Source organism: Sinocyclocheilus anshuiensis, unplaced genomic scaffold, assembly GCF_001515605.1.
Source record: "Sinocyclocheilus anshuiensis isolate Anshui unplaced genomic scaffold, SAMN03320099.WGS_v1.1 scaffold431, whole genome shotgun sequence".
Classification (NCBI taxonomy): domain Eukaryota; kingdom Metazoa; phylum Chordata; class Actinopteri; order Cypriniformes; family Cyprinidae; genus Sinocyclocheilus; species Sinocyclocheilus anshuiensis.
Window position 1 is genome coordinate 474,797 of NW_015551065.1, and position 20,784 is coordinate 495,580.

Below are 20,784 nucleotides of genomic sequence, written 5' to 3' on the forward strand. Positions count from 1 at the left end.
GATGGGGAGGGCATGGTGTGTGTGTGTGTGTGTGTGTGTGTGTGTGTGTGTGTGTGTGTGAGGGGGGTCCAGTCTCTTTCAATAAAAGATCTGTCACTCCCAGCCTGAAAAGGCCCCTCCATCCTCTCTCTCCTAGGCCCATGCTGGGAAAAGCACATCTACGCCAATGGTATGCACCCCAAAAAATGTGCGTTGCAGAAGTGGATGGAGCAAAACTACATCTAGAGCTCAGGTTATCAATTAAAATGGGAGAGTTTTCTAGTGAGCAGCTTGATATGGAGGAATTGGGATTACTATGGTGATTCCCTCTCTAGGGGATTTATTGCCGTGGCAGTGAATCACACAGCCCTTTGAGGGAACTCAGCAATCAAGAGGTGATTCAAAGTACTCGTCTTTGATTCTTTCAAAGAAATAACAAGAGCTATTCCCACTCTGCGGTACATTTTTATGACCCATTAATACAATGTTTTTTTGTTGTTGTTGTTGTTTTAAAAAAAAATCTAATTAAATAAAACAAGTAAATGTAAATAATAACAAAAAATGTTTTACAAGAAAATACAATCTAAGTCTTTCAAATTAAAAATTTCACATTTCATTTAATGTGAAATGTACTAGCAATTTCTGAGTAAAAACTGTTTCTATCATTTTTTTATGAGTAGTAATAAACTGGGATACACTTTATTTTAAGGTGTCCTTGTTACAGTGTAATTATACATTTAAGTACTAAGTAATATTAATTAACTACATGTACTTACTATATGGTTAGGGTTAGGATTAGGGCTCGGCTTAGGGTTACTGAGGGTAATTATGCATAATTAATTGTTATTATAATATTTAGTACATGTAACGTGTAACAAGGACACCTTAAAATAAAGTGTTACCATAAATTGCATAATATTAATGATATTTAGTTGCAGTTGCTTCAAAATCCAGTCATTTCAATAGGAATCGATACAGTTTCACGTGAGAGCAAAAGATTTCCCCAGATTTCCCATTTGGATCAACTTAGTCACTTGAATTTGCTGTCCTGACCAACAGAAGGCTGCTTGGTTTGAAAGTGACTTCAGTGTGTGCTGTGCTTTATACATTGCAATGCTATTGACAACAGACAATATTGCAAAATTTCAACTTCAAACTATCAATATTACAATTTAGGGGTCAATTTTATAACTGTACTGCTTTCGTTTGAGAGTTTGTTGTCGTATGTTGTTTTCTCAAGTTGAAATGTTTCCAACAAAATCATTTTCCCTACCAGTTTTAAAGTTCAGTTTTAAAGATAATTTAAAGTTTAAATTAAATTTTTTAATTTTACCAATTTCAAAATTAACCATGTACTGTAATGTAACATTTTACATATATACTAGGAAGTCGCAATCCCCACTGAGCAGTGGCTAACTTTTTTTAGGCCCCCCATCCTTTCCTTGCATCCTGTTCATTTTCTTGTCATTTTGAAGATAATCAAATTATAATTAATAAAGTGTAGTGTTCCAAACATATAATGTTATACTTAATTATTTGTATAGAAAAGACCAACAAAGTTAACCGACCAGAAATGAGATATACAGGAACGGAATCAGACTACCTTCATTAGGATTTTTAGGATAACAACTATTTTAATCAAGTACATTTAATTATCACAATAAATTAATGTAAGTTTGTTAACATGTCTTTGTTTTCTATTAGTGTTAAAACTCACCCTGGTAATGGGGTAGGTTGCAATATATCTACTCTTTGTGCCTGACACTTAATTATGCAATTTTGGAATAAGCAGTTAATTTCTAAATTACTGAATTAATTTGTCACGTAATTATGGGAATATCATTTTTTTTTCTTTCTTGGTAATGCAAGTGCACTACACTGCTGTTCTGATGTAAGTACTGTAATTTCTAACCTGTTCACCTGCAATGCCTTGAAACCCCAGATTTATTTCACAATAAATGTTAAACTTAAAGAACTAGTTCACTCCATAATGAAAATTCTGTAATTTAGTCACACTTATGTAGTTCCAAACTTGTATGCATTTATTTGGAACACCAGAGATGTTGTCCATATTGTTTCAAACCCATTTGACTTTCACTGTAAGCATAAAGGAAATGGAAACATTTTCTTTGGTGTCCCACAGAAGAAAAAAGTCATACAGGTTTGGGACAACATGACGGGGAATAAAAATTAATTTTTAATTTTGAGTAACCCTAGTTACAGTTAGAAAATACAATACTTCTGTAAAAAGCTCAAAACCATGAAAACCATGTGCCAAGGTTTAGAAATGTAAACACTATCTTTTCAATAGACTGTTGTTACTTAAACTGCATGTTAATACAATGGCAAAAGGACACATAGCATATCATTGGTAAAAAAATAAATAAATAAAATAAAGACTTAGTAGTATCAGCCACTAGAGGGCGCCGCATTTGTTATGCGTGACTAGTGCAAGCAGAACTCGATGAGTATTCTGTGCTACTGACTGTTGTGCATAGATGCAGCATTGTCCTCATGTTTTGTTTAAATTTCATCTAAAATCATACCTGTTAGGTAATTGACTGCAATGCTTGATACTTATATATTGATGTGGAAATAATCATCTTTGATCTCACCGCTTTTTCTGTTGTCTTATCCATTATGTCTTAATATGCATCACTTATAAACACATCAATCAGAAATTGTTACATAATCATAAAAATATGATAAATAAAAGTTGAGTTCTTTTCCCCCCTCACATTTACATATCAGAAATGACAGCAATGTAATTTAATTTATGGAAGGCTGTAGCATTCAGTCCCCAAATAGTGAAAGTAGCCTACTTCTATAAAAGTGACTTTTGTAGAACATTGAATTGTTACCTGCACCATCTTTATCCATATTCAAGTAATTAATTTTAACCTTATTTGGGAAATTTCATTAAAGCTTGCAGTAATCTCACTGAGTAAAGTACTTAATACAGCTAAAACAGCAAACCTCTCATCAGTCGTGCATTCTACTATATCTATCAGCAGCATTTAACACTGTGAATCCTCCTTTTTACCACCAATGAAGTAGACATTACAGGCTCAGAACAGAACTAACCAGATACCATGATAAGGATCTGCTTCATCTCCACACCAACTTTGTGTTCCACCAGGATCAGTACTTGGATCAAATGAACTCTGCCTTCACACCAAATCACTTAGTGAAGTTATCACCTGGAAATGTATTTGTGCATGGATAAATGCCCATCGTCTGAAGCGGAATTTACTGAAAACCACACTGCTGTTCATCCTAGCCAAGAAACATCCTTGCCAAGACCTCGTCATAGACAACACAGTCATTTCCCCACATAAAGTCAAGAACTTTGGCACCACACTGGACAATGGTTTGTCATATGCATCCCACATACTATCCACATTCAGTCTGCAAAAACAACAGGGAACGACATCTCATCACTGGGGCAGTGCCCTCAAAAGGATTACATAAGGCGCTTTCACACCGTGTAGTTCTAGGAACTAGTCAGCAGGGTTGTTCCTAGAGAACCAATTTCTCCCTCTGGCATTTTCCTGGTTGCATTCGCACTGGCAGCAGGAACTCTGAAGTGGCCGACAGCAACGTCTTTATTCCTTATTAATTTACAAACGGCAACAACCAGTGAATTGAGAACGCCGTGATCGGAGCTGTTTTTGTTGTGTGTTTTAGGTTTCGTGATAACGGAGATGTTATGTAAACGTATAGTTTACGTGATTGAAAGAGCATGAAAATCTGACTAAATATATGATAACTTGCAGTGTTACATATCATCGAGGCTGAGAAAAGAACACAACGCTGCGGACAACAAGTAAATGCTGTTATCGGCATTTATGCCGTAAATATTTTTACACAACTTTAAAAAAAAAAAAAAGGTAGCCGGTGTTTCGTATGCATTTGACCAATCAGCATACAAGATGTCACTGATAGTTCCTATTGAACTGTTTTAGACCCTACTCTAAAGTATGAGCTAATTTAGTTCCCCTAAACATGCCAAAACACACCAAAAAGTAGGAACTTACACCAATAGTTCTAGGAACTATGGGAAGGTTCCTCCGGAGCGAAAGCACCTTTATTTACCCTAAAAAGTTCATACCAGTACCTTAAGAATATATTTTACTACTACAAACATGCAACTTTTAGGGGCAGATAAGGTACAAAGTTGTTCTTTTAAGGGTCCTACCCCACTGACAAGCTGTTTTACCTCTAAAGGTACAATTTTTGCACAATTTTTTTCTGGCAGTGTGCAGTCAGTACAGAGTCAGAACTTTCTAGACAATACTGCTAAGCCCCAGTCTAAAGTGTTACCTCTTTTCCTTTTAGATAATATTCTGAATTGCTGTTGAGCACAATTATCTTACATACAGTATGAAGCTAAAGAATAGAAATCATCAGCCACTATGTCAATATGCTCTGAGGTCCTGGTACGGAGTTAATAGCGGTTAATAAGACTTCCTCCATGTTCATCCTTACACCAGGAAGACAATACAAAAGAGCTTAGGTGGAGTTTGCTGGGTGGAAACATGAAGTAAAAATCCAGAATACAACATTTGATCAGTTTAATCCTCTTTGGAATTGTCTGGTGTCTTCAAAGTTGCAAAAAACAAGCACATTTGTAGTTAATGTCTTCAACAACATCCTACCTTCATGTTTTCAGCTTTTAGATCACCATTTTTGTTTCCTATATTCCACTTTCTTCAGTTGAGTGTCTCAATCAGCTGTTGGTCGTCTAACCCAGGGGTTTCCATACCTGGTCCTGGAGGTTCTGGTCCCAACATACCTGCCTTGAAATTTCTAGTAATCCTAAAGACCTTGATTACCTTGATTCAGGTGTGTGTAATTGCATTTGGAGCTAAACTCTGCAGAACAAAAGCAGGAATGGGCAACCCTGACCGAGCCCCTCTTGAGGAGATTTTTTTCTTTTTTTTTAGCATACTGTAGATGGCCTCTTCTACGCTTCTTTCACCACCTGTCCTTCCCATTCAATATTCATACACTGTTTCTTAAATGAGTGGTATTTCCATCTTTGGGACACAAGTATACAGCAGAATCTATTCCAGATTTTGAGCCCACTTGGAGTCATGAAAGGTTTGAGTTGACAAGAATGTTGGAAATGTAGTGCACTTGCTCCTTTCAGGTACTCTGAGGACATCTTGATCCATCTCTTCAGAGCGTACAAGGCAACATGTTCTGAACATGGTCTTCCATTCCAAGCGAAAAAAGGCTTCAGATGAGGAACCAGCCTGAAGTTTAAGCAAGGCTAAAAGTGAAAAAATCAAGAAAGACATGAAATCCTCCTTGGTCCTGCTGTCATCTCATCCTTTATTGATTTTGTTTCAACATTTTACCACATGCTGCTCTGACATACAACCACCATCAAATACTCCTTAATATTGAACTACAGCAACAACTTCATTACCTAGCTTACTCCGGGAGAGATTCTGCAGAATAAGAGCAGTAAAAGCAACCAATGCACAAACAAATGTCATGGGAGGTTCATGCATAGCAACCACCCCTGCCAAGTATCCTGCTAGTTAACATCCAGTCCATGGAAGGCAAATGGGGCCTATTCCAAACCAGGGTTAAATAATGGGATGTTAAAGACTGCAGCATTGTCTTCCTGATCATGGTTGACTTCCTTAATCTGGCTCCCTTGATGTTGGATTTTAAGAAGGACATGGATCCTGGATCAGCCTCCTTTGTTACTCCTGGTACAGCATTCCCATTAATCAGTTGTAGACCTTTTACTCAATTAAATCCATAACTAACCTCTAAAATCGGAGAAAAAATTATGGTCGAAAATGTTCAAACCACTAACCTCAACTCATATCTTAACCCTGAAATCTAATAGCCGTCTTGTTTCAGGACCTAAAAGGATAATAATGTAGGAATACTTATGTTTGGCCTAGACCACACAATATAGTACTCGTCAGTTGATGCATTCTGTGTTCATCACTAGAGCTAAATTAAGCAAATTAAATATAAGAGGCCCTTTTCTAAGCAGTTAGTGTGACAATACAAATATCACTTGCCAAACCTGGTGTGCTTAAACCCGTGTCTCCCCTGAATCTTCCCTGAATTTTATCTTTCTGTCCGTCCTCAACTGTCCTTCTGAAATCCATCCATGGATTTGCTCATCCATCAATTCATCTGGCTGCCTGTTTTCCTGTCTGTCCATCTATCATCTATCACAATATCTGTGCATTTTATAACAGTCCTTAGATCCTAAACATGCAAATTTTGCCATTTCTATTGCCTATATTTCTCATTCAAACTAATCTTCAAATGAATTAGGAGTTTTAGTAATTCTAGAGAGGAATGTTGAGCACAATATTCTTTAAATATCAATTAAATATTAAATATCAACTAATTCAGCAGTGAGGTTTTTGACTTTTGGTTAAGACCCTTGTGAAAAAGAAGTACACTTGAATGCGCACTTGTAATGTACTAACTTGAGAACACTTCAAAAAGCGCACTTTGCAATAATGAAAAATTAGATGTTTTACTTCAAAGTACATTTTAATGAATTATGTATTAATTATCCTTTGAGTACTTGAAAGTACAGTAGTACACTTATTTTGCTATGTCGACTAGCATACGAAAGCAAATGTAAAGCACTTGATTTGATTTAAAGTTCATATGAATTTAAATGCACCAAACAGCAACTTTTTAACAAATGTGTAATTACTAATGCATTTAAATACATTACACATACGTTTAGAATTAAGTGTACTTGTTTTTCACAAGAGGAATCAATCACACATTTTGTAGTTTAAAATTCAACTCTAGTTGGAGGGATTTGTACATTTCTAAATGGTACTTTAGCAGGGTACATCAGGTAATACATGAACTTGTCTGATATCTTGGCGAAAGACCAATAAAAGGGATTTGGACAGAGCACCATCTATCACTTTGCCCTGTTTCTATGCTCACTTTCAGGTGTATTTCAACAGTGCGTTTCATACTAAAAGAACAACTCTTACACAAATGAACACAAACATAAAAACATCCAAACATCTCACATTGCACACAAAGCATAATTATTCATTAAGGGTCAATTACTGTACCTAAGCAAACAGCAAAATCATTTTTGATACACATGTGCAAGAAAACATGAAATTGATTGATAAATGCGACATGAGTCAATCAGTGCTCATAATACATAAGTATCAAAGAACTTGAAATTTAACACTGACTTTGATAAATCTTTCTTATACTTGTGTTAGAAAACACCTGAACAAAGAAACACATACACAGGAAAACACAGGGCAGATTCATATTTGTACAGAATTAAACCACGTCTACACTGGAAGTGACCAATATTTGATCATGTTGCAATGGAACATCTTGGGAGGCTGTACACCATGTCACTAACTGTGAGCTTAAGACTAAACTCAGCAACAATAAAATGGGTGAATTTATTTATTTATTTCAACAATTATCATTCTTTTTTGTTTGTCTGTTTTATTGCTTGTTTATTGTTGCAGTGCAACAAAAAAATTGTCCATCAGCTGCAAGAAGGTTGACACGCTTTTGAGAAGTCGACACATCCTATGTTATGCATCTAAAACTATTTTAAACAGTTTATTGCTAATTATTTTATAATTATTATACATGCAGCTTCTATGATTATCAATATATTAATTCACAGACTGCATGGAATAGTTGAAAATTCATACTGCAGAACCATGTCAAATGTGAATAGTGGAAAAGCCTGACCAGATGCAGGAAGATACACACTTCCCATCATACGTTCATATAACTCTTATCCAATAATCTTGATGTTGACTTAGAAAAAAGTCCACAGAGATGTTATGCATCAACTACCCAGGTGCATCACACCATATCGCTTGCAGTGTGAATGGCTTTGTTGATAATAATGTACATGGTTTTGTTTTGTCGTATCGCTCACTTCCAGTGTAGACATCTTCCAGCCTCTAAAAACATGTCACACTGTTTTGCATTTTCTGTATTGTGCTTGTTTGGATAGATAATTTAAGACTAATATTGAGAAGAGTGGGGTAAGATGTGCCACTTTCTGGCAAATTTCTTCTAAGCAAGGAAACATTTGAGGTAAAATGGGTCACAATTTATTTGAGGGTCCAACACTTGCTATTAACAAACTATTAACTATGACTTTTGCCTCAATAAAATCCTAATTAGCTGCTTCTTAATAGTTAGTGAGATAGTTGTTACGTTTAGGTATTGGGTAGGATTAGGGATGTAGAATATTGTCATGCAGAATATGTACTAATATGAATAAGTATGAATAAACAGCAAATACTGTATGTTAATAATAGGCATGCTTATAAACTAGTTAATTGGTGAGAATGGGTCCCTATACTAAAGAGTTACCGCAAAATGAATACACCTCAATACATTTTAGGATGTCTGTTATAAACTGAAATAATAAAGCTTCAGCTTACAAAAACAAAAAATTAATAATAATAAATAAAACTATAAATAAATAAGTACATAAAACTGTTACACAACATTCCCTACATTAGGAATAAATTTGTCATGTCAAGGGGGTTAGTTGGTTTTAATAAAAAAAAAAAAAATTATTTAATAAATAATACACATCCTAGTCTTCTTTTTCAGGACATTATTCACATTTCCTGTCAGAATCAGTCAGAATATTTGAATAGAGTCATATAAATGTATTTAGTATTTCTATTATTAATTCAAAATATATTAATATGCAGCAAAACATCCACCAGTGACACATCTTACCCCACTCTCAACAACCTTGAGCTCATGACCACAACAAAAAACAAAACTATTCTAAAATCTCACCATGGTTTAGAATTATGATAAGAAGATGACTCGGAAATCTGTCTCAATCCTCCTTTCATTCAGTGAAATATAGAGAGAAACTGGAGACTTACCTGGGTCACAGATAGTCAAAGCATATTTTAAATAGAACCACTAACACTACACTAAACATCAAATCCACAACACAGCACACACACTCTGAAATGAGCACTATCACAACACAAGAACACGTAAAGCACAAACACAGAAGCACAGATGAAACAAACTGAACCTCACTCACCACTCAGATTCAGCTCTCACGGCACAACACGGACAGATGTGGATAGTGTATAAACATCAACACACGTTAGTGCATGCAGAGGTGTCTGAATACAAATGTGTTCACATGATAAAGTGTTTGTGAGTAACACATGTGAAAAGTACACTTAAGAACCCACAGGTAAAATAGCTTTGTTTGACTTCAGCCTTATTGTATCCTACCCATACTGTGCATGTAGTTTATGTTATGTTAAGGTGATGTGTTGGTCATTTTTTTTGCCCGTGGACTCTTTTATGCTGTAAGTACACTGATAAACGCAAAAATAATCCACACATCACAAAACGGAACTCAAAATCTGAACGCAACCAAAAAATCTCATAAAACGACCAGGTGAAACAAATAATAAACAAAGAAACCAACAACAACAACAACAAAAATTTGTCCAGTCTGGACCACTACCACATCTACCGTTACTTTAAAAAAAAAAAAAGCCAGCTCAACACCACACAGTAATACGAAACTCTCAAATAAAACCACAGTTTTGGTAAACTGAATGTTACATAAAAACTTGATGGTGCCAAAATCAAATTCACAAGAAAAAAAATGTGGATGAAATTAGAACCACTACACCAAAAACACTAACAACAATGACAGAAGCATATCTAGTGACAGATAATGTCCATATACAATATGTATATGTATATAGATACATATGAGAATAAAAATTTAGATATATGTTGCAGATATTTACTGTTTCATCATAGTGCCACACCCCCTGGCCATCCGGCAGCTCAGAGCTCACACTATTGTCCTGATCGATTAGCCAGCGATGAACGACGTGGGCCTAAAAGGACACACGACATAAACACAAGAAGCCATTAAATCTTCACACTCTTGAGGTAAAAAGAGAGAACGAGAGACAGAAACAGACAGAGCAACAGAGAGAGAGAGACAGAGCTGGAAGAGAAAAGAGTCCCATCTATTGCTTAACATGAATGAAAGAGCCTACGCTTGAATTAGTCAGGTCATATAATGAGAGAAGGCAGACAAACATGAAAAAGAGAGGCAGAATGAGAGGAAAGTGCAGGAGAACAAAGGGACACAAACAAACCCGGGGGAAATGGATAGCTTAAAGGACATTTCAGATTCTCCGGTTGGTGTCGGTGAAATATCAACTGTTTATATCACAAAAAAATTCTTTAGAAGGAATAAATTCTATGAGAAAGAGTTGAGATCTCAATTGTGTTTTTTCTGCTATAGGGATATATACTATAATCATCTTCCTGCTATTATGCAAACATGATAGGATTATAATGATTTTTGCTATGAAAACTAACAGATAACACATTCACACCAGTGAGATAATAAACATGTAATCAAGCACTTGTGTAACTCACTGCCCCAATATGATCTCATGTGAGTATTTGCATGTATTTTATGTAAAATGTAAATTCACTAATGTTTTCATAATCAATAACATTTTCAATACTGACATATTAAGAGCATCTAAAATATAAATATTTTACATATGAGCAACTTTACAGATGTACAAAATTACAAAGCCTTATTTAATCAATCAGTATTTCATTAATGGAATTATTATTAGTCGACTGCATTTGTGATCAATCACATTCATTAATCTCTCATACATAATCTGAAATGATGAAACGATTATATCATTTTAAACAAGACTGCAATTTAAAACTTTAAAATTAATAACAATCGATTATGAATAAATTAATTTTAAAAAACACAGCAGTTTTCTAAACAAGCTGTGACAGTAAATAACATTTTTCTTCCTGTTCTGTTTTTAATATTGTTGAAAATGGTTGTGCTTAGATAGATCTAAAAATACATATATAAAGCTGTAAAAATGTAATACAAATATATTTATGATAAAATGGATATTTTACATTTCTATAGCTATAATATTACTGTTAGATGCTACCAGTACATTTACAATGTACAGTTTTCAGAATTTCAGAATGTAACAAAATGTACAAAAAATGTTTCATACCTGTGTATAACCAATGAGATCAGGCTGACTGTGTCTCTGTGTCTCCATGGAGTTACTTGCCATTTAGCAGATGCTTTTCATTCGCAATGGTTCAGTGTACATTTATCATACGGAAAATTTAAATTAAGTAGGGTTCTAGCTGTAGCTGACTGAACCTTGTACCATTAATTTACCACTAGTCAAATGTTGTCTTAATAGTGGTCACCAAACCCCTTAAATTAAGAAAACCATAGAACATACTGTACAGTACATACTAGAACAATGGTGCCAGGATAATTATTAAAAGCGTAAATATTTGTGTGAACAGAAATATTAGTGTAATGACTTTTTTTTTTTTGCACCAGCAAATGTTGCTGTTTTAACCCTAAGTTTGGGCGATTCTGTCAAGCAATGGCAAACTTCATGTTGAGTGATGCAAAACATGGAAGAAGCTCCATCCGCAAAATGCAGAGATGAACCAGAGTAAGGTTCATGAGAAAAAGCACCAAAACAAAAAAAAAAGCTCATAAAACTTTAGATCACTTGATTTTACAAATACCAGAAAACGTGGGTGAATAAATTACAACATATTTGAATTTTTAGGTAAAGTAACCTTTAAATGCACACCTCTTAAATGAGTTGATAACAGCACCCGTTATGGGATGTGTAAATAAAAGTAGCTAATGTTTCTAACGACTTTAATCACTCGAAAAGTGCATATTTAGTTTCTGCTTAGCCTAATGAAAGCTCCACAAAACACTTTCATAACCTTTAGGGACATTATGTTCATGATATGCAACACACTCACACACAATACATTCCTCAACAGAAAGTTACTCAAAATACCCAATTTCTCTTACACTGCAGACTTTAGCAAAGGACAGTCACAGTCAGCCAATAAGGTCAACGAGAGAACAGAACATGAGGAAGGGATAGTTGAAACAGCAGCAAAAAAGGACGGTGGCAGCTTCTCATTCAAATATTATCTATAGTGTAAAAAACTAGGCAAGAGTGGGAATATTTTCTTTATTTAATTACTTCAATTGCTCTAAGTAAATGTAATAGTTTAAATATCTCAAAATCCTGGTAGCCCCAAATTCACACCATTGGTTGAGCCAGAAGCTGACATGTCAGACTTTTTAAACAGTGTTAAATTCAACAAATGTCCTACTTATAGTTGTCTCCACTGGAACAGAAGAAAGCACTTGACTGAAAACACTGAAAAAAATAAGTTTATTCTGATACACTTTTTAAATGTTTAATTCAGTGATTTCATCTAGATAAAATGACAGTGTAAAAATGTTGCGAATTTTGTCAAAAAGTGAGTACAGCTGTAATATTGCTCAAGTTCAGTCAGGTGGTGTGCATTGCCTGTAATTTTTCAAAAATACGCATGAACTCTTTTTCTAGATTATTTTTTTGTCTTTTCTGTTGATTTTTTTGTTTTAATGTTCCCTTTCCTTCTTGGACCCCTGATGGGAGGCAAGCACAATCCACAAATCTGATGATCGTAATTCTCTCTTTAATTTCTTAACATTTCCTTTTCATTCATACAATCTTACCTGCTATTCGACAAAAGTTGAACCTGAACCACTCCAAATTAGCACTTTTTGTAAAAAGACAAGAAAAACAAAACAAAAGTTTAAAAATAACACAAAATTTAAGTGTCTAGACTCTATAACTATTATGTGAGCTATTTCAGAAGAAAAAAACAGAGTCAGCAACATCTGTTCTGAAGAGAACAATGCCAAAAGCCCTCTGACTACAATTAACACTGTAACACAGACTTCATAAATCATTTCTCCAAGTTAATGCAGTTCACCTGCTATGTGCACCGGTGTAGTGATGGGAACTCCGATTCCTTTCTGTGAACTGGTTCTTTCAGACAGTGCTTTCATTGATTTGATTCACTAATGATTCATTTATGTAATCATGCCATGACATCATATATACGAAATTATATTATTAAAGCACTCAGTAATGACGGAAACATGGATGTTTTACATGTCTACAGCATATAAAGTGAAGAAACTAATAAACCATCAGAAACTTTTAAAAATTGTAATTTAATAAAAAAAAACATTAATTTTGCCCTTTCATTCAAGTTCTGGGTTGACGCATTCAGCAAATCAGTGGCTCATCAGTTCTTCGGTTCAGGTCCGAGTCAGAACTATTTCCTCAGTTCAGTGACTGTTGGAGGAACTGGAGCGCTGAATGAGTTGGCGACAACCAGCATCATAGAATCATCAGTGCTGGTATTTTGGTTCATTTTGAGTTGGGGTGACTGTCAAGCATGTCTGAAAGTGAGTTTTGATTGAGTAACTTGTAGATCTGTGTTGATTGAGCCGCAAACTGTTTCAGACAGTTGAACCACTTGATTTGGTGAACCACTTCAAAAGAACATTTCGTTCGCATACTGGAAATCACTACTGTGCCATGCATTTGGATGGTGTGATGGTACATACTATAAATCTCTAATGAATCAAAATCAACTATTTGATGAATCAAAATTTTGCCAATTTCACTGTTCCATTAGAATTAAGAACTGCTGCGATCATTCCAGATCTTTATGGTTATTTCACCGAAAAAAGTGAATTAATTATTTACTCGATATGACTGTTTGTTCAACGATGGGAGACAGAATGAGACATTTTAACATTTTAAAAAACATTTTAAAGCAAGACCAATATGGTCTTGCTTTACTTGCAGCTACAATGATTGACGACTAGAGCCTTCAAAAAGGATGCAAAAGCACCATAAAATTATCATTAAAGTGGTCCATATGACTTTGTTCCAGGTCTTCAGAAATATCAGTAGCACTTTATTTAGAGCCCTGTTCTGTGTGTGTATACTATGTACTTGTTATAGCAATTACAATAACTGGGTAATAACTAGGGTTGGGTACCAAAACCCGTTACCAATATGGCACCGGTACCTATGTAACCGGTATGTACTAGAACCGAATCAGAACACAGATTTCGGTGCCTCATTTCGGTGCTATGCCTGAGTGATCGATTTAAATATTTGTCCTCCGGTTCTCCGAAACGGACGTAAGAAGCATCATCACCGGCAACGCATGTGAAAAATAATTTCCTGACTGAGAAAATGCACGTGAACTCAAGTCGGAAAACTCTAATAATGCAATGTGGATTTTCTGTGCGAGGGCGCCCTCTGGCGTCCAGTATGAACGAAACAGACATTGTGTGTTTATAGTGCTAATGGCCAATCCATAATTTTTGGGAATATTTTTATTAAATTTTTTTTTTTTCATAAGTATCGGTTCAGGCACCGTTTAGGCACTGGAACCATTTTAAAAGTATCGATTTGGCACCGGTATCGAAAAAACCCAAACGATACCCAACCCTAGTAATAACTACTAACACCGAACCTACCCCTAAGCTAACTTTCTAACTAAACTTTCATTTCAATTACACTTTAAACTGTCATTGATTGTACATATTCATTTTTTGGGTAGGGTCCACCACTTCATATAAACCTGTGAACGTCAATTTACCACTGCAAAAAAATATGTATAGAACCTAGTATTTTGAAGTTCGTCCTACCATATAAACATATATGCGTTTAAAAGAAAGTACAGTACATATGCCTTCTGTATATATATTTTTTAACTGAATATAGTGAAAGAGTTAATGAAGATGCAAAAGGTTTATAATAAGATGATGGGGGAGGGGCTCCACAGATTTCTCCCTAATGAATAATTCAGTAGTAGAAGCTGCCAGCTCCATGCAGACTTACTGCATCAGCAAACAGTTCAGAGGTACAGCGAGCTCACAAACAGACAGCGGAGGAGAAAGCAGAGAGAGAAGAAGGGAGAGCTGATATAAGTCTGCCTTTAAGTATTCAAACTTACAAAAGACTTCAAGTAGCGGCCCATCTGACAAGAGGTTCTTAAGTCAAAAAATATTATTTAACATCACTGAATCCACCTAAATACAGTGATGTATGCCAACAAAACTAATTAAGTAACACTTTAGGTTAGGGAACACATATTCACTAATAACAATTAATTTTCCCTCAATGCATTCCTAATTTTCTGCTTGTTGATAGTAGTAAGTTGGGATCTAAAATATGGTCATGCAGAATAAGGCATTGGTATGTGCTTTATAAGTACTAATAAACAGCCAATATGCTAGTAATATGCATGATAATAAGCAACTATTTAGTAGTGAATAGTGTTTCCTAATCTAATGTGTAACCACAAGTTGTTATGTGATATATTGGGTAGAAATATCTCTTTGAAGTAACAATTGCAAGTTCCCACTATTTATTGGACAGTAAAATAAATGCAGGTATTTATTCATTCAGTGCTTGATTTCCTTTAACATTATGTTATCATGCATTGAAGGAGGTGCAGTATCTTCGTGAAAAGCCATTTTAGTCTTTAGTGTGAAGAGGGGCTAATGAGATTTATATTGTGTAAATCATCATGTCCACGTTTAAATTAACTGTCTATAAACTTCAGGACTACAAGTGTGTTTAAGAGCCAAAAACAAAATATAATAGGCTAAGGCTACTGTATAGGCTACTGTACATCAGATATTCAGGAAATTATGTCATGTCTATTGGTCAACATCAAATGACATTGTCCTGAAGCCATAGTATGTTGAAAAGAACCGGAGGCCAAAAAATGCTAGAAGTTGCAAGAAGTTTTGATAGACCTGGTATTGCATGACTCCTAGTTAAGGGGTTCCAAGTCGTCTTTTATTTCCTGAAGCAAATTAAAAATAACATGGTTTGGCAAACAATATTTTCGTGTTCTACTTGCATTCCAAATAAATTACGTGTGGGAAAAAAATCCTCTCCCTTCTCTTTCATCTCTGCGGTGCCTTCTCCTAGCAACAAATTGCAGCAAGCGCAAAATAGTTTAGGACATGCTTTTTTGGGGGGCGTTAAATAATGGCACAAATAGGCCCTACCAGTAATTTGACGAGCGCAAACGTTAGTAAAACGCGTTGCGAGATTCTTTTGAACACTCTCCTCCCATAAATTTTGCGTCTGAAAGGGAAACTCCTATAAATGCATATTAAATAAGGTCAGGCGTAAAAATAACTGTGTCCACACCTTTTCAACGCTAATTCTTCACTGCGCGTCTTTAGCAAAACCTGACGGTACTACAAACCCGATTCCAAAAAAGTTGGGACACTGTATAAATTGTGAATAAAAACAGAATGCAATGATGTGGAAGTTTCAAATTTCAATATTTTATTCAGAATACAACATAGATGACATATCAAATGTTTAAACTGAGAAAATGTATCAATTTGTACAGTGTCCCAACTTTTTTGGAATCGGGTTTGTATTTTAACGCCAAAAAACTGTTTGCGCTGGTGCAAGCTGTTAGTAAAACTGACCCAAAGTCTGCAATTGGATCCTGAGAACTATACCAACAGATCAGTCTGATCCCTGAATGGTTAATTGGAAAGATCTGTCACAAAAGAATGATTCGTACACAAATCAGATTGATCCAACTCACTAACCAATGGCTTACTGGAGGAAAGATTATCAGTGGACAAAGCTATCACACAAAGCAATCGTATGGCTTCATAAGACTTGGAATATAGCAAAGTCATATGGTACTTTTTTTTTTCTTTATTGCTTTCTTAAAGATGAACGTGTTAAAACCATGCATGTAATGAAACCTAAATGAATGGATGTGGACTTTCTTTTGCCCCATGGACAAACATAGAGTAGGATTGCTGAATACAGAACTTGAGTTTGGTCACTTCCACTGTGGATATAACTGTTATGCTGGTCTAAGCTCTTCTTTTTGGACAATGTCAATGTCAGCAATGTTTTTAACTCAATCCTTTTATTATTCCTACAATTAGTAACACACATATAAATATAGAAACTATAGTTTGGGGTCATTAAGAATTTGTTGTTGTTGTTGTTGTTGTTGTTGTTGAAATAAATTAATACTTTTATTTAGCAAGTTAAAGTGTATATTAAATTGATCAAACGTGACAGTAAAGACATATATAATGGTGCGAACTGAAAATTCATTGTCCATTATCAAATTATTAAAAATAATAATAATAATAATGTAACAGTTTAAGTTTAAACTGAATTAAAAAGTAAAACTGAAAATGAAAAGCAATAATAACCTTGGGGTCTGCCTCCTGTGAGTGTACATTATTTTAAATATATATTTTACAATTTCTCTCTATGTATGTATGTATGTATTTATGTAGGGGTTAGGGTTAACCCTGCAATTAAGCACCGCAAATTATCATAGTATTTAAGTTAATGCTGACTTTCATAGACAAACAATAACAATATATGTGCAATATATATAAATATATACAGGTGTCAGACTCTAGGCCAGGTCTTGTGTGTGTCTTTGCTCCCAATGTGCTCCGTCTTCCAGTTTCTCTGTCTCGTGTTTTGAATTCATTGTTCCCAGGTGTTTCCAATGTTAATTGTCATTAGTTCCAGGTGTCCCTTGTCTTCCCCTCATCAGTTCCTGTGTATTTAAAGTGTGTTCTAGTTCTTGTCCTTTGTCAGTCGTTGAACGTCATCCTGATGTGTCGAGTCCTGTGATCCCCAGCCTTTGTTAATAATGAAGGGGGTCTGAATACTTTCCGTACCCACTGTATATAGGACCTACTATAACATTTCTATAAAAAGAAAGTTTTTACACAGAATTAGCTGTATAATCCAAACAGAGCAGATGGTTCTGTTAGAAGAAGAAAAAGAGTTTCTGACAGAGGATGAGAGGAATTTCCTACAGCAGTTGTTTATGGTTTATCAGTGACTTACTCTCCCCGACACTCTAATCGAGCTCTCACGCTCTTTTTTTTATTTTTTATTTATTTATTTATTTTTACATGAGGGAAGCCCGTCTTTCCCAAACTATTTTTATCAGGCAGGGCATTAGCATGACAAAACATTGGCAGAAGAATAGACAATAACAAAGAACCAATGCACAGAATTTCAGAGCCTATTTTCATCTTTCCTTCCCATTTTGCATGAGAGGCCTGGGTATTATTCATGTCAGAGCATCATAATTGCCTTTCAGACCACCTCTTTTGTGCTCGCTCTTGAGTCTTAGCAAACGCCTTTTCAGTCTCGCTCTCTCACTCTCTCTCACACACACACTCACTCTCTTTCTTTTATATTCACATATACACACGTTGTATACACACACACACACACACACACACACACATATTTTATAAATGTTTTTATGAACAACTCCATAAAATACATTTTTAAAAAAGAGTATGAGTGGTTAATGTGACTTGCATTTTAGTAGGTCTGAAAAAGAAGTGTGCTTAATTGTATTGAATGTGCACTTGTTGTGTACTTCAAATCTTAGAAGTGTTTTTAAAAAACTGTACTCGCATTTAATATAATATTAATGAAAAAAGACACTTTCATTACTAAGTTTCTTAATACACTTTAAAAAGCGCATTTCTTCATCATGTCAAATCAAAAGTTTTACCTTAAATAAAGGTAAACACTTCAAATAGTTATGTTTTAATAATCTTTTAATAATATTTAATAATAATTTGTCATGCTTTAAAAAGTACACTTATTTTGATGTATTGACTAACATACAATATGTAAAGTACTGGATTATGATTTAACTGTAGTGTGTTCTTTGATATTATACTACAGGACTGTTGAATGCTTCAGTCTCATTGGTTGATGAACGTTCTAAGGTGTGCAATTATTTTAAGGGAAATGCATGGCTAAAATAGATCCAGGCAGGTCTTAACCGCATTTCATGTCCATATCACTTTGCCAAATGATTTCAGTTATTTCAAAGGTCCTTCCAGCCTACAACTGCAAAATAACCAAATCCCACAACGACACTGACAAAGCAAAGAAATATAGACAAAGACATGCAAACAACAGATTTTGACAGATTTTGAGGTACTGTAAGTTGATCTAACATTTTAACTATTTTATAATTGCACATTTCATTTCTAAATATCTGAATGTCTGAACTGTAATACATTACAAGTTGCAAATAAAGTACACAGTGGACCCACACTGCCCTGCATCGATCACAACTGAGATTCATCTACCAAATATGCTTGGACTACTGTAACTCAAACATGTACACCATTAACTTACTAAAAGCAGAAGAATGCAGAAGTTCAAATGAAATGCATAGTTATTAAATATGATATTTGGTTGCTAGGGTGTTCCAGGTGGCTGTTAACTGGCTCAAAACCAAAATGCCCATTCCAATCTCAGTGATACTCTGATATATAGGGATCATATCCTTCCTTCAATGCACATTTATGAGATTTTTTTCAACCATTTTGTCTCACACCAAGTGTAAATTCTGAGCACTTAATAGCATAGTTCTCCCTTGTAGAAGACAGATGATATATGTTTTACACCATAGTATATACATTTTGTATTCAAGATAAGCAGCAACACAGACAGAAATACTTGCATATTAGGTATAATAATGCAAATTACTTTTCTCTAAATAAAACTGTTCAGCCAAACACATCTCTATCTAAGCATTTCCCGCAGTTCTTTTGACCTTGCTGACATGGCCTGCATGTATATGAAGGGCATTTCTAGCCATCCTAAAGCCCATCCATCAGCTGCTCTCCTCTTACAGTTATTCCCTCCACGGATTACAGTTATTCCCCCCATTTGTATCTAAATAATGTAGCATTTTTTTTTTACCTTTTAAAATGCCAAATTGTATATGACATATATGATTATTTATTATGTATATTGTTGTGATTAATATAAATGATAAAATAATAAATAGGGTCTAACATTAATTATAATCTATTAATTCATCTGTCTAATCATGTCTAAAAATATATGAATATATGATAAAATATAATTATGGCTACCAAGCTCTGATAATATGGAATATGTTATTAACAGACTATCTAAATTTTAATAAAACAATAGGCCTAGAAGCACGGATGTGTCTGTCACTTAAGGTATGGTTCACCCAAAAATGAAAATTCTGTCATAATTTACCCAGGTTGTTCTAAACCTGCATAAAGTTCTGTCTTCTGTTGAAGAACTACAAATAAAAACAAAAAAAAAACATGGTTACTATAGTTAAACCATGGCAACCACAAATTAACAGTGGTTTTGCAACAATAACCATAGTTTAACCATGATATTTGTATTAAAATTGTCATTTAATTGACATTGAACTATCCTTTTAAGCACTGTACTTAAGTAGATTTTTCTGTTATCAGTACTGTGCTTGACTATTTATTTTTATGCAATATATTTTACAGTTAAAATTGCACAAATTTTTTACAGTGTGACAATTTTTCTTTCACTCCTTACATTTTTACACAAATATCTGTACTTTCTACTTCTTACATTTTCAAACCAGGTTCATTGCGTGCCTTTCTCAACCTAATGTAATACAGAAAACACGACCCCCCGAAGCACCATAGACATAGGCTAATCTACATAGCTACCACGGAGCAAGGCAGAAAAGAGCAAGAAGAATAGCTAACATTATGGTATACATAGATATGTATAAGTAGATGCCACATTCGATGGCTCCAAGACACGTTGATGCGTCGGCCATCTTGGAAATAAGGGTGTCAAAATTAATCGTTGCTTTGATGCATCGCGATGTGGATGTGGACGATTCTGCATCAATGCAGTAATAGACTATAATCGATTATAGTCTAATGACATCATTCGCATACGCGCTTGTCACGCGAGTATTAAAAACGCACTCTCTATTTTTAAATCTGAGCTTGGCTTTTTCCCGCATATGGCACGTGTGCAC

The 20,784-nt window shown here is 34.8% G+C and overlaps 1 protein-coding gene across 3 annotated transcripts in view; it reads right to left on the minus strand.

Annotated features, from left to right (window-relative positions):
- LOC107662058 (ankyrin-1-like) overlaps window positions 1–20,784 on the minus strand; it is a 142,162-nt gene that overhangs the window by 73,613 nt on the left and 47,765 nt on the right. For all 3 annotated transcript variants that reach the window (XM_016451921.1, XM_016451923.1, XM_016451920.1), the window contains exon 2: window positions 9,780–9,872. In XM_016451921.1, the coding sequence (XP_016307407.1) occupies window positions 9,780–9,872 (93 nt within the window). The remainder of the gene's footprint in view (window positions 1–9,779; window positions 9,873–20,784) is intronic.